The sequence below is a fragment of the Balearica regulorum genome, chromosome 5 (genome assembly GCF_011004875.1).
Source record: "Balearica regulorum gibbericeps isolate bBalReg1 chromosome 5, bBalReg1.pri, whole genome shotgun sequence".
Classification (NCBI taxonomy): Eukaryota; Metazoa; Chordata; class Aves; order Gruiformes; family Gruidae; genus Balearica; species Balearica regulorum.
Window position 1 is genome coordinate 71366310 of NC_046188.1, and position 14175 is coordinate 71380484.

Genomic DNA, 14175 nt, shown 5'->3' on the forward strand with positions numbered 1-14175 from the left:
ACTTCCCATTGAAGAGAGCCTCTCAAATGGGCAGAGCTTTGGTGTGGAGGAGGTATGTTTCTCATTGCCCAAGTGGCTGTTAAAACACTCTCTCTGCCACGGACAGTTTTGAGGATGCTTGTTGTGCTTGGAGGAGATCAGCGCTGCCTCAAGACAGTCTTCCTGAGGCTGCAGAGGGAACTATTGCCCTAGGGACTGAGGGACAGCATGGTTACACAGTCCTGGGAAGGGTACTCCTCTATGGTGATCTTGGACTTCTCAGCACAATTGCCCTCTTGCCTAGTCCTCTCTCCTGGGCATGAAGAACAGGCAGGATTTAAAGCCAAAAAAAAAAAAAAGCCTTAAAGTGTCCTCCAGCATGAGGAAGGGTCATTCCAAGAAGCCTCTGGGGACAGACAAGTGTGTCTCTGCCTAGAGGGCTGTGAATTGCAGCCCCTTTCTGGCTGGCCAAGCAGAGGGCATTAGTCCAGGGCTTGAGTTCAGCTCCTCCTGCCCCAGAACACCCTGTGGTTCCTGGGAGGATCCTGGTGCTACCAGGGATATGAAGAGTCAAGCTAGAAGAATCACACAGAAACTTAGGACAGACCTGACCCTGTGAGCAGCTCAAATATGCGATGGTGGCTCCTCAGGCTGACCTGGGCTGTGGGAATAGTCAGCACCCATCTCTGGTGGAAGCCTGAGAAGCCACCTGCTCTGTCTTTGGGGGATGGAGATGTCCCTCACTGCAGATAAGGACAAAGAGCAAGATGGAAAACCTGGCCTTGCAACTGTAAACTGCAATCTTATGCTGCCTTGGAAGTCACTTCTGGGTGTACATTTCCATGGGAAAGAGTTAACACTTAAAGGCCTGATCCCTGCCTGCTTTCTAGGGTAGTGGAGACCTGGTGCCTTCAGTCTCAGGGTGAGCTGAACCCACGCTGCTTCTGCGTGGAGTTGGTGGCCACTTGCTCAGGTTGTTTTCCTCTTCCTCCCACTGAGAGTGCAGGCTGAGCCTTTTGCTACCACAGCGTCTGGTTGCCAGGTCTGCTGTCCCACCATGTGCCCTTGCCAGGGTTGGGTACTTCTCGGCCAGGTGTTAAACTGAAATTGAGGTCTCCTTGCTGATGGCAGCAGTGCTGCAGCTCAGCCCAAACCTCTCCTCAGCTGCAGCGGTGTATTGGGGACTGGGCAGCAGCCATGGTGTCCTCGATCTGGGCTGGGGTTTCTGGTACTGTGGGGCAGCCTGGCCCCCTCTGCACCAAGGATTCATCCTCCAAGGAGCAGTGAGCCTGGGTAAAAGCTTCCAGCCTTGTCTGCCCAGCAGTGTTCCTTTGAGTCACGTGCTAGCAGAGCCCTTGAGTGAGTTCTTCCTACCTCTGTTCTTTCGGCAGGCTACGAGCTTCTCTTCCAGCCAGAAGTGATCCGGATATACATCTCCCTTCTAAAGGAAAGCAAGACTCCAGCCATCCTGGAGGCTTCAGCAGGAGCCATTCAGAACCTGTGCGCTGGCAGTTGGACGGTGAGTGCCTCGTGGAGCTGGCCATGTCCATGTTTGTTCGTCTGTGGTGCAGGGAAGGGAGCCTTGGGGAGCAGGGCGCATCGCCCTTGGGGTACCAGCAGGCTGTAAATGGCCAAGGCTCTTCTGTTTCAGGCTGTTCACTTTGCATGGCTCGCTGCCCAAGAAGTTACCATTCAGCAGCACAGTTCTGGTGTGGACCAGGCTGTGCTGTTCGGGGCTCTGTGCTCCCTGCCAGCTGTGTCTAACCAAGGGCTGCCTGTCTGCGTCCCTGCTTGCAGCCAGCTCCCTGCTGTTCCTTCCCTTCTGTAGACTGGGGGCAGGGGATGAAGGGTTGGGGCTGCTCCGCAGCCCCTTGACCTGCGTTCTCTTGGGGGGGGGGGGTGGGGGTGGGTGTGCGCAAGACCACCTGGGAAATCTTGCTTGCCTGGCCTGCAGGGGGGCTTTGGGACAGGAATGGGACCTTTGCAGTCTGTCTCGCCATGGGCAGAGCCAGGATGCTCAGTTACCAAGATGAGGGTGGGCGGTGAGGCTCCCAGTGGTGTCCCCAGCCCCAGGAATGGGGAGAGCCTGTGCCTGCCCAGTTACTGTAGTGCTCTGCCTCTCCCCTGCAGTACGGCCGGTACATCCGCTCAGCGCTGCGCCAAGAGAAGGGACTCTCTGCCATCGCTGACCTCCTGACCCACGACAGCGAGCGAGTGGTGAAAGCAGCGTCCGGAGCCCTGCGCAACCTGGCTGTTGACTTGCGTAACAAAGAGCTGATAGGTGAGGTCTGTGGAGGAGAGGACCTCATGGTCTCTGTATCCATCTGGGTTAGGCAGGAGCTTCCTCCTGATCTGGGCAGCTGAGGAAGTGTGTGGGTATGGCATCAGCCCAGTATTTTACTGCTCCTCTCCCAGAGGAGCTTGTGCTGAGCCCCACTGAGAGGGACATCAAAATTGGACCTGTCCCTGATCCTTCTGCAGTGATTTTTTTTTTTTTCCTTGCAGTCCTCTTGCTTGCTTGCTCATGCCCAGCTCTTTCCCCTTCCCAGGTAAACATGCTATCCCCAACCTAGTGAAGAATCTGCCTGGAGGCCAGCAGACCCCAGCCAAAAACCTCTCTGAGGACACAGTGGTGTCAATCCTCAACACCATCAATGAAGTAATTGTAGACAACCTTGAGGCTGCCAAGAAGCTACGGGAAACACAGGGGATTGAGAAGCTGGTGCTAATCAACAAATCTGGGTAGGCGCTGCTTGAAGGCTAATGCAAGGGGCAGAGAGGGGCTTCTTCAGGAGCTTCCTTGAGGCCATGGGTATTTTGAAACATCTCTTCTTCACTTCTTTCTAGGAACCGCTCAGAGAGAGAAGTCCGAGCAGCTGCCCTCGTCTTGCAGACAATCTGGGGATATAAAGAGCTGCGGAAGCCCCTGGAGAAGGAAGGCTGGAAGAAGTCAGATTTCCAGGTATGGGGATGCCCTGTTGTGGCTGGGGCAGTAGGTGGAGTCCTGCAGCAGGGAGTAGGGTGTTCCTGGAGCTCAGCAGTACTGGATTTCAGCTCTTACTAAGAAAGAAACACTCTGTAAAGCTTTAAACCCTGTGTCCCACGCATAAGCATGCGGATCTACAGGCGGGATAGTTTGCAGCGCTGAAAGCCACTGTGGCAGCGCTGAAGGAACAAGGTTCTCCAGGGCTCAGTTTCTTTCCCAAAAGCTGGAACTATCCTTGTTTCTGAAGGGCAGGGTGCTACCCCAACCCAGTCCAGGCAGGCTGCCTCCACTCTGTGGGTGCAGCCGTGGGCTCTGGAGCACACTCTGGTTGCTTCTGGGCCCTTGCTCAAGGGCTGTGGGGAGGGTTCCTGGGTCTGTGTGTATGTTGGCATACTGCACACTGGGTAAACGATCCCACTTTTGGGACAACAGCTGGAGGGGTGGAATGTGCTGATGGGGAAAGCGTGTCTGGGCCAGAGTGTGAGTGTCGCTGTCTGATGCTCCAGGTGAACCTGAGCAATGCCTCTCGGACCCAGGGAGGCAACTCGTTTGATGACAGCACCTTGCCTCTCATCGACAGGAACCAAAAAACAGGTATGTGCCTTTCCATCAGCACTTGTCCCCACTGTCATCATCCTACCTTGTGGGTATCCAGAACAGCAGGCCCATGTTCTCTCCTTGCTCTTCAGCCCTGGCTTTCTTGGCAGCCATAGCTGCTCACATGAAGTCATCACTTTGGGCTTCAGGTAGATTCTCAGGGCTAGAAATGATGTGTGCAGTTAACATAGGTCCTGTGGCATCCTTGGGTCGACAGTGCTGCAGCTGGGTCTGGGCTCCTAGCTGGGGTAGGCAGTGGTTCCTCTGCTGCTCGTGGCTGCAGGGGCTGTGTCTCACCTGCTGCTCTCCCATGCTCGTAGACAAGAAATCCTCCCGGGAGGAGATCCAGATGAGCAACATGGGACCAGGTAGGAGAGGGACTGGAAGGAAGGCATCTTGCCTCCTTGTAAATGCTGGGAGGGGGCAGAGATCATGTCCCCTGTGGGGATGATGCTGCCTCCCATGGAGGTGACGTGACTGACTGTCCCCTCTCTGCTCCAGACAACTATTCCACACTCAATGAGAGGGACCACAGCAGGACACTGGACCGATCTGGTGACCTTGGAGATACAGAGCCGGTGAAGGCAGCGCCGTTGATGGTGAGCAGCTCTTCCTAATGAGGGAAGAGTGAGCAGGACTGGGGCGCAGGAGATGGTACATCACTGTCGTGGCTGGCAGGAGGAGGGGAGAACTGGGCTCCCACAACTAACACCCCCCTCCCCCCGGCTCCATTGCCCCTACTAACCCCCGTGTGTCTGCAACAGGAGGAGGGGCAGGAATCGCAGCCTGAGGTAGAGGAGGCGGAGGAGGATGCTGCCGTGTTTTCCCCCGTGTCGGTATGTCCCGCAGTGTCCTGCCCAATCTGAACAGCGGTGACAGATCCTGCTGTGCTGTTAGGGGTGCTTTGGCCAGCCAAATTCTGCTCTGATCACTGCTGCCTGCAATCGCTGCCTGATCCATCGGGGCCACGATCACTCCTCCGCTGCTCGCTCGCTCGCTCTCTGGGCGTGCTAATGTCTCTCCCTCTCTCTCCACAGCAGAAGATCTAGCTGCCGTCCCCGCCTCCACTCAGTTTGGGTTGATAATATATTATATATATAAATATATATATAACTCCTCGTGGTGGAATGGACTGACTTTTACCTTGTCTTACTCTTGGATTTTTTGCTGGACTGTTTGTGCCAACTAGCCAGCCAAATGACTGGGCCTGATCCCCCGGGGGCAGCCTGGGCCGCTCTGCCTCCTCTAGACCGCTGCACCTCCCTGTTCTGGGACACCTCAACTGATAACTCTTCTTCCCAGTCCTCCACCACCCCCTTCCTCCAGAGAGTAAAACCCTCCTGCCTGACTCTGCCGGATTGACCGGCGTGGATGCTGCAAAAGGACTCTGGATCTCTGCCTTGACCAGGAACTGCCTTCTCTCCCACACCTTCCCTCCGCTTGGAGACGTCTGCAGGGACAGAGACTGGGACCTCACTCGCCGCCTTTTTTTGTTTGGTTTGTTTTGTAGGATATATTTTTGTGCGGGATCAGTCTTTAACCAGGGCCATGGGGACAACGGGAGCATCCCTCCCTGGTGGTGGTGAGGGGGGCTGGAGTCGTGGGGGGGTGAGGGGAAGGAAAAACAGCAATAACTTCTCTTGCTTTGCTCTAGATGAGGCTTCGGGGGCATGGGAAGGGGAAATCTGGCTCTGGATCCTGTGGAAGGGTCTGGATGGGGCTGCTGGCCCCACCTGGTGACTGTGCGAGGAGGGATCCTTATGTGGGGAAGATGGTCCTTGTGGGGGGGCTTGGGAATGGGCCTCCCTGCGTGGGAGGCAACGGTTCGGTTGCTGTGGAAGGAGGAGATGCGGCAGGGCTTTTGGGGAGAGGCAGGCTTCTTGGGCACGCTGTGTGCCAGGCATGAGGAGCAGGCTCTGGCAGGGCTGCAGGTGGGTAGAGCCAGGATCCCCCCTCTCACCCCTGCCGCACCAGCTGCCTGTGGCGGTGCCCCTCTGACTTTCTCTTGACACGTGCCTTTCTTTTGCCACTGTGAAATAGCTCTTTTGAATTGTACTGTCTGGCTTCGCTGGGGAAGGGGTGTTTCCTGGGCTTCCGGCAGGGCTGAGCGTTTCCCTTCCCCGCTGGCAGCCTTAACTGGCTCCAGTGGGGCTGGAAGCCTGTTTTGGGGGGGAATCCCAGCTCCCCTGCCCTCACTGATGGGGTGCAGGGCTCTCATCTGCACCCTGTCCTGGGGAGACTGGACCGCCACAGGGGCCAGGACCTACACATCCTCCTCTCTGCTGTGGTGGTGGGGGGCACATCTAAGTGCTGTGATCTTTTGGGGAGCCCTTGGACTCCCTATGCAACTGGAAGCCTCTGTAGGAGGCTGCAAACTGGAGCGGGAGCCCTCCCCAGCCTGGGGCTCCCCCTGAACCACGGGCTCATGTGGGGAGCGGGGAGGCTGCAGCAGGCAGAACTGGTGCCTTGCTCCTGCCTGCTCCTCTGCCCAAGAGCACCTCCCAGCTCTGGCTGAGCCCTCCCTGGCTCCAGCCCCACCTCAGCTCAGTTTGGTTTTGTTCTGGGGTCTAACTCTTCTCTTTTTCTTTAAATATGTAAAACACTAATTCCTTTTTTAATTCCAAATGAACCAAAAAAAAAAAAGCTTCCCTTTTCTTGCCTCCCCTGCCCCGGCTCTCCTGGGCCCCCCCTTGCCCTGGTGGGGAGTGGGGCTAGGGAGGAGGGGACCGGGGAGCAAGAAGCCATTCCTTGTCTGAATCCTGTGCACACTCTTGTAACGCTTTTAAAACAGAATGATTTTTTTATATAAATAAAGTTTTTAAAGTGTGTCTATGTGCCTTCCACCTCAGGCTGCCACTTCGGCGATGTGAGCTCTGCAGTGGGACCTGCAGTGTCTTTTCGAGGGGCAGGGCTGTGCTCTCGAGTGTTGCTCTGCTGCGTGTGGCTCTGAAAGATGCCACTTTGTGATGGATGTTTTCTTGGGCTGGAGCAACGGTTCCTCATCTTTGCAGCAAAAGGTTGGAGGAAAAATAAAAAGCCACCAGCGAGTGGAGCAAAGGCAGGTGTTTTATTGCTTCAGGTGGAGGGGACAAGGCTCAGGACATGTGGCATTAGCAGGGACAATGCCAGGAACGTCTTGGGGGTGGGGGACAAGGAGTGATGCCTGGGATGTCTGGCTTGGCAGGGACAATGCTGGGGACATTTGGCTGGGCAGGCAGGACCAATGCTGGGGACGGTGATGGGTGGGACAATACAAGGGATGTTTGGCGCAGCAGGGATGATGCCTGGCCTGGCCGGGAATATGCCAGGGACGTGCAGGTGAGAAGGGTGGCCGTGTGCCAGAGGAGTCGTGGCCAGGAGTCAGAGGAAGAGCTTGTCGTGGCAGGCCTGGCAGTACATCTTGTTGCCGTGTTCGCGGAAGGTGCCTTTCTGCAGCTGGCCCAGGCAGTAGGCACAGATGAAGTGCTCGGGGTGGTACTTGCGCCCTGCGGCTGTGATGCAGCGGCCAGTCACGGGGCGGCCGCAACCGTGGCAGATGCTGCCCTGCCGCTGATGGAAGTGCAGCTCACAGTAGGGCCGACCCTCCAGCTCGAAGAAGGAGCCACTGGCGAAGCTGCTCATGCACTCCTGGGGGGAAGAAGATGGGGAAAGCTGGCACAGCCTCAGGGACACGCTCCGTGTCCCCATCAGCCTGCTACCCACTCACCGCACACACGAAGCACTCGGAGTGCCAGACGCCCTGCAGGGCTGACAGGTAATTGTCTGTCACAGGGCGCTCGCAGCCCTGGCATTTCGGGGCGAACATGGCCAGGAAGTCCTGGTGGCAGTATGGCTTCCCGCTCCGCTCGTGGAAACCTGCAGGGAGGGTGTCAGGATGGGCGGGCACCCACCTGGGGGGAAGCTCGCAGTGGGGGGCACTGGGGCATGGCCATAGGGGTGCCCAGGATAGGAGGCAGGCAAGGGAAAGACCATGGGGGGTGTCAGATGGGGCAGCTGGGTGCAAGGGCTGGGCTATGGAGGGGAAAGGCCTGGAGTCGGGGTAGGACCCCCACACCTGTCCCCTGGGACGTACCATCATCTCCAAACACCTTCCCGCAATGGGCACAGAAGAAGTGCTCAGGGTGCCACGTCTGGTCCAGGGCCGTGAGGACTTTCTGTGGGAAGAGGCAAGGTGAGGTGGCCGGTGGCGGTGGGGGGGTGGTGTGGGAGGCCAGGGGGCCCTTACCTCACGGATGGGGCCGGCACAGTAGGCACAGCGGGGGGAGAAGGCCTGGTGGTAGTCCTCCTCACAGTATGCCTGCCCGCCCCGCTCAAAGAAGGGCCGGCCACCCAGCTCCTGCCCGCAGCGGGCGCAGGTGAAGTGCTCGGGGTGCCAGGTTTTGCCCAGGGCTGTGAGCACCTGCAAGGTGGTGGGGGAGGGCAGTGAGAGCAGCTCCAGGGGATGCCATGAGCCGAGGGGAGAGGGATGCCAGGATGGAGGCGTGGGAGCTTACCTTGCCAGCGATGGGCTTGCAGCAAAAGCCACAGACCCCGGTGGGGGTGGCGGTGATGCCCAGCTCCTGCAGGTCCCGGGTGAGGCTGCCTAGCATGTTGTCCAGCAAGGGCTCTGCTGGCACCCCGGCTCCCTGCCCCACGGCCGCTAGCTGCCAGGAAGGAGGATGGTGATGGCCAGGTGAGCGCCAGGCCCTCACCGTCCCTTCCCCCAGGCACAAAGCTGACCTTGCTCTGCATGTGGCCCAGGTCGGCCAGGAGCTCGTCCAGCTGCTGGGCAGCTGTCACAGGCGGGGGCGAGGGGAGCAGCGGCTGTGGGACCGGTGTGGGGCTGCTGGACATGGCAGAGAGAGGGATGCTGCAGTTTCCACCCCGAGGCTGGAGGGTGCCCAGGACTGAGAATCCTCCACCCCTGCAAGAGACGCTGCCCTCTCCCCACAGGCCACGGCAGGGGACAGGGGCCCCCCTGGGGACGTGCTGGCAGGGGGTGGCCACGTGCAGTGGGGAGGGGGCTGCTGGAAGCCCAGCCCTGACCCCAGCAGTGGTGTAGGGATGCAGGATGTATCCCCTGCCTGAGCTCATGGAAGGACCCGGTTTTGGGGAGGACATGTAGGAGGCCAGGTGACCCCAGAGGATGCGTCCAAGTGATGGCAAGGGTAGCCCCAGGTGGCTTTGCCCTCCTACAGCCATGTTTTACCTGTACACTGTCTTCAAAGCCTCTTTCGGAGCTGGAGCCTGAGCCTGAGGCGGCACCTGCACCCGGAAGGACAAACCCTTGTGGCCGAGTCCACAGGATGGTCCCCTGGCACCCTTCACTGGCTGCCTGGCACCAGCACCCCTGTCACGAGCTGAGCAGGATCTCAGCTGCTAGTCCCACCACGTTGAGATGTTACCTTCAGGGCCACCGAGGCAAGTGGCTCACAGCCACGGGGGTCTGGGGGCCTGTTTGCAGCCAGATCCTGCTTGGGGGAGCTTGATGTCTGCAGCATGCGGTCCTTGGAGGCTGGGCAAGAGCTCTGCTCCAGTTCTGCCAGTAACGCATCTGCACGGAGAGACCCGGGTCAGGCGCCCCAGCCGCTGGCTGCCCTCCCTGTCCGTGCACAAACTGCCCCCTCGCCCAAGCGGTCTTGTGCCACTCTTGAAATCTCAGGAGGAAAAGCAGTGTCACAGCAGCTTCTGCCAGCCAGGTGCCAGGGCCCTAAGGGGCTGTGGTGGCCCTGAGCCCCCTCACCCGGATCCCCAGCCCCAGTGCAGGATCTGTCCACCCTGCTGCACAGCCTTCCTGAAGCAGGGGGGACTGCTGGCCACAGGGGTCCTGCTTCCCCCTCACACCATCTCTGGCTTATGAAGAAACATCCACCAGCCCTTAAATTCATCCCAGCACAAGCCCTGGCACAGGAGAACTAAACCTCAGTGATTTTTGCACACCCAGAGTGGTGCTTCCTGCAAGGAGGACGAAGCACTTTCTCTTTCCGCTTTTACCTCACCACCTTAGTCATCCCTTGGCATCGCACTTCCCACCACATTAGGAAATGGGGGATGCCCCCCACAGCGTGGCTGCTTCCTTGACCCCATCTCCCCCAGCCCAGGCCAGGGATAACTCCCAGCGCTGTTGGGTGTCGTACCACAGCCTCAGGCTGCTCAGCTCCATTACGTGGAGCCAGGATTGCATCGCTGCCCCGGCCCGTTTCCTGCCTTCAAGCGTTCTCCATTTCTGGGGCCTTGGTTGTCCCCCGAGATGGAGGGAGGCAGGGCGGGGAGCGTGAGTCCATTGTTGCCCCCTCTGCAGCATCCCCACCTGACCCTGAGGTAGAGGAAGGAGAAGGTTCCCCAAGAACTGCTGAAGGCACAACCCTGCACTAAGCCTGGGCGTGGGACTGGCTCTGGAGGGGCCCGGCTTACCTAAATCCTCCATCCTGCCTTGGCATGGGGTCCTGGGGGCCAGAGGTCTGGGGCTGAGGCAACGCCTGCAGGACAGCAAACTGGCAAGCTGGGCCGTGCAGGCTTTCAGTTCCGCTCTCCAGCCTCGCCTCCTCCCCCCCACAGGGCCGGGGTTTGTCACTTGGGTTTTTTCCTTTGTGGGTTGCACGCTACGCGCCACGTGTGACGGGTAGCAGGCAGAAAGCAGTGGCGGAGGCTGGGGCGAGGGGAGCCGAGAGCAGCCCTGTGTTGGAGCTGGAGGAAAGAAACTAGCCAGCATGTTGTCTGGGGAGCTCCTGACTCATAAAAACAGCCGAGCTCCTTGGGCTTCTCGACTGGAAGCCAGAGCGCTTGTGTCCATCAGACTCGGGCCCTTTCCAGAAGCCACCGGCCACATGTGCTGAGGGACAGCATCCCTGCGCCGGGTGGAAACACGTTTGCGACAGTGTGATGGAGGCAGGCACGGGACCTGCAGCGCTGGCATGCTCCAATACAGCCTCATCTTTTGGTGGGATGCTTTTGGAGCCTCATCTTGGATTTCCAGGTAATGGCAAATCCCTTTGCGTCACTTAGAGCTACCATGAGCGCAAGGACTCGGCTCACTGCAGCACTGGAGGTGGTGGTGGCACTGATGAAGCTGGTGGCTGTGCTACGCTCTCCCTGTATTAATGCTTTGGGCCACTTAAAAATTTCCCAGAGGTGCCACATGTGCGGCTGCCGGGCACAGCTCAGCCCTGATGCTGCGGGTACTGGGGTACACCCGCTCAGCACGTCACCGCCGGCCAGGCACAACACCAAGTGGCAGACTGGAGCAGCGATCCGTGCTGGTAATTTGAACAATTTAGCCACTATTGGGATTTTTCTGTTTCTCTTGAGCCAGACTGCTTCAGTCTCTGGGCACCCTATGCAGCCATTTCAGGTGATAAGCCCACGAGCACCTGAATGTGCGTCCCAAGGCAGGAGCAGTTTCTGGCAGAGGCACAGGTTGAGGTGGTAGTCCGCTTGCCCCTGAGACACAGGCACGGGTCCCTTGCTGTTCAGGACCATTTGGGAAGACAGAGCTACAGGTACTGCCGTTACTCCTGGTGCCTCCACCAATGCCCAGCTCCTGTGAGGGTGATCGAGTGGTATTTATGGCTTGACTTTGTAGCAGAGAAATCTTTTGGCACTGCTGAGAGCAGCCACTGGATGTTGGAACAGCTCTAAGGGACTGGTTAGGAATCTGGGGTGGGGGGATGAAGTGGAGGCTGCTGCAGCAGAGAGAGGTAAAGAACTGGCATATTCATTGCACCAGTGGACAGGGGAATGGCAGGAGGTGGCAGTGCAATGATGCCCGTGATTAAAAACACACCCCAGACCTGAGGTGTAGACGTCTGGGATGACATGGTGTCCCACCACAACCTTCTTGCTCCAGTTTCTCCCCCAGAGCGGCTTTTCCAGCCTGCTGCGAAGGGGGTTCCCCACCACTGCTGCTGGTGCGCTCCCCCTTGCTGGCCTGTCATTGCATGATAAGACCCCTGCCCCGTTCTCGTTAGAGCCAGGTGTGGTGATTAATCCTAGATGGCACATGCAGGGGAGGCTGCACGTGGCTCGATGTGTTCTTTGTGCTCTTGCCTGGATTTTTGGAGGAGGCATCGCCTTGTAGGTGCGTGGATAACAGACACCTTGGCTACCCCCCCCCCCGCGAGCTTCACTGCGTCCTTGCTAGGCTCCTTCTGAGTTCAGGCTACCTGGGGGTCTCAAGGATGCTATGAAAGACTTGGGAGCAAAAGTTAAGATCCATGCAGCTGGAGTCCGTGGCTCCCTGCTGTTTCTCCTGCAGGTGTGCAACACCTCTTGCAATGTCTCACCTCTGCCGTGCCTCCCACACCGTGAGCATCTCTTTGATCTCGCTCCCGTACTCTCTGCCTTTTGCTCTCTCCTGCCAACCTTCCATTTCATCCCCAGGGAAGAGACTTTTTTAGGAAAAAAACAAAACCAAACCACGTTCTAGATAAAGCCAAACAAGCCTCAGTTTTTTTTCCCCAGCATTGCCAGGTGAGAGGAGCCCCAGTTCTGTGGGCAGCTTCACCGTGTCAGCTTTATGCCTCATCAGGAGAGCTTGCAGGAGATCCCCAAAGAAAGGGTTGCAATTGAGCACTGCACTGCCTCCGGATCTGTGATTTGCCACAAACCAGCCCAGAAACACAAGATGTGGCTGCTTCAGAAATATTACTGATCCTGGGGAAGGAGAGGTTCACCTCAAGGCCAAATAAAAGCAAGTGGGTCTCTGTGGCAGCAGACCGGCAGGATGCAGCCCTCCGTTGGCGCCTGGAAGAGGGTCTGCAGTCAGGACCTGTGAACGTCCTCACGGGCACCTGCGGGCTCTGTTGATGGCTGGCCCCAGCCTGCTCCTTCCAAGCCCATCCTCTCCCTGGGTCCACCAAATTCCCGCACAGCTGAGGAGCGAACGCTTGCCACGCAGGTTAAGCTGACGCAGTCTCAGCCACCCGTCCTCACACGCTGCTGATCCCGTCTGCACCACCAGCGTGGAACGGGGTTGAATTAAACCCCTTGGTACCAAGCTGGCACACCAGGGTTTGCTTAATTACTGACGCTCCGTGTTGGTGACGGCTCTTTTGTTACCTGCGCACGGTAGGGACATCCAGCAGGGCACCATCTCAGGAAAAGCCCCATGGGACACTAAACTGTGAGTACCGTGCGTTTCGGGACAAGAAATACAGGAGAGCGGCCCAAAAGGCAAGAGGAGGCACCGCTTGTATCGCTGCCTTACGGCTACTTTGAGACAACAGGATTGTTGCGTCAGACATTTCCCTTTCTGCAAATAACACAACCTTCCTGTCTGTGAAGGTTTTGGTTATTTTTAGACTTCTCAGCGATTTGCTCTTCCCCCTCCAGTGATAATGTGAACCCTAGCGCAAACAAGTATCTGGAGCTGTAACTTTGTACCATAAAATTTCCTATTATAAACCACAAGCCCAACAGCTGCAAAGGGCTGAGCTGTGTCCTGATCCGCGCTGTTTCTGTGCGATGGTTTAGCCAACCCATTTTAACAAGAATTAAGTGACACTGTGCCTTGCCCACAAAGGAGAAATCAATCATGACAGCGACTTGAGAATAATGTCCCACATCAAGGCTCTCTAGTTTGAAGAAAAAAAATTAATATTTTATTTAAGAATAAATGCAGAGTAATTTCATAGCAGAGAGTATGGGTTAACTGCAGCAGAACAGTTAGTTTGGAAAGTGATGTCGATCAGTTTTCCAGCTAGACAAGTCCTTGGGGAGAGAAAGAATACTTTCAGCCACTTACAATACAAACAGCAGTAGCAGACCTTACTCAAATTCTCACTGAGATTTCCTTCTTGAGAGAGAAATGTTTCAATTGAAAGAAAATTAACAGATTTATATCGGACTGAGAAAAAGCAAGAGCCAGCCAACCTCTCTCTGTGCTGAAAATGAGCCTCAAACCACCCAGGTAACCAACTCTGGAGAAGGGTTGTAACATCACCTTTAAAACCCACCCCTGCTGAGATAAGCATGCTGCCACAGCTTCTGCAGGAGGCGGAACTGGCAGCCTCTTGCCTCGGTCTGGAAAGGACAGAAGGAATCCCTGTGCGAGTATCTCAAACTTTTCTGGTTCTTTAGCTTTCGTATTAGGACGTACTCCTCCTTCCTACGGCCCGGTGTCTTTGCCAGGAGGGATCAGACCGTATGTGGTTCTCCACAATAAGATGGTTTATTAGAGTGCTCTCAGGAACTGAGGAACAGAGATTTGGACACAGTTTTCTTTTCTAGTCATACATAATAAAGGTTAGGACTTGAAACTCAAAAGCGGGAGGGAATAAAAGGCAGACTGAGCCATCCCACTGATGGGTATCAGTTTACCAAACATGATTTACTAGCTAACTGCCTCAGGCTCTTTGAATTGGCTTTGTTTTTGCTGTCTGTAAGAGAGGGGATGAAGAGCACTTTGTTCTGCTACTGTGGTGGGGCACCCTTCCCAGAAGGGCACTGCACACCCTTGAAACAGTGGATGTGAAAGCTGGCTTATGCAGAGGAGCTTCCCCCTTCCCAACCCTGCTGCGGGGGGGCCGAGGGGCAGTACACTGACCTCAGGAAGTACAGTGTGCTCTGCCTTTCTTTGGCTCTTTGTAAAGGAGCTTCCACCTGTTCCCCAGAGAGATTCTCCCCTCTGTAGGGTA

General features: G+C 56.8%; 2 protein-coding genes across 9 annotated transcripts in view; one reads left to right on the forward strand and one right to left on the reverse strand.

The window, feature by feature from the left end:
• Positions 1-6390, forward strand: part of CTNND1 (catenin delta 1) — a 32225-nt gene extending 25835 nt beyond the window's left edge. For 3 of the 7 annotated variants that reach the window (XM_075755719.1, XM_075755721.1, XM_075755724.1), the window contains 9 exons: positions 1371-1498; positions 2110-2260; positions 2529-2721; positions 2827-2941; positions 3472-3559; positions 3883-3930; positions 4064-4161; positions 4327-4398; positions 4600-6390. In XM_075755719.1, the coding sequence (XP_075611834.1) occupies positions 1371-1498; positions 2110-2260; positions 2529-2721; positions 2827-2941; positions 3472-3559; positions 3883-3930; positions 4064-4161; positions 4327-4398; positions 4600-4611 (905 nt within the window). In that variant the 3' untranslated portion in view covers positions 4612-6390. The other 4 variants (XM_075755720.1, XM_075755718.1, XM_075755722.1 and 1 more) reach the window with 4 other exon arrangements.
• Positions 6391-6476: 86 nt separating this feature from the next.
• On the reverse strand, positions 6477-10500 carry LOC104634939 (leupaxin-like). 2 transcript variants are annotated; one of them, XM_075755726.1, is made up of 9 exons: positions 9956-10500; positions 8947-9095; positions 8751-8806; positions 8282-8384; positions 8056-8205; positions 7788-7961; positions 7635-7716; positions 7269-7417; positions 6477-7189 (listed from the first exon to the last, which is right to left on the reverse strand). In XM_075755726.1, exons 1-9 carry the CDS (start codon positions 10251-10253, stop codon positions 6923-6925), a joined length of 1428 nt encoding a protein of 475 aa, XP_075611841.1. In that variant the 5' UTR covers positions 10254-10500; the 3' UTR covers positions 6477-6922. The 2 variants fall into 2 exon arrangements, with proteins under 2 accessions (XP_075611841.1, XP_075611840.1); XM_075755725.1 differs by having other exon boundaries at positions 8282-8387.
• Positions 10501-14175: the final 3675 nt, after the last annotated feature.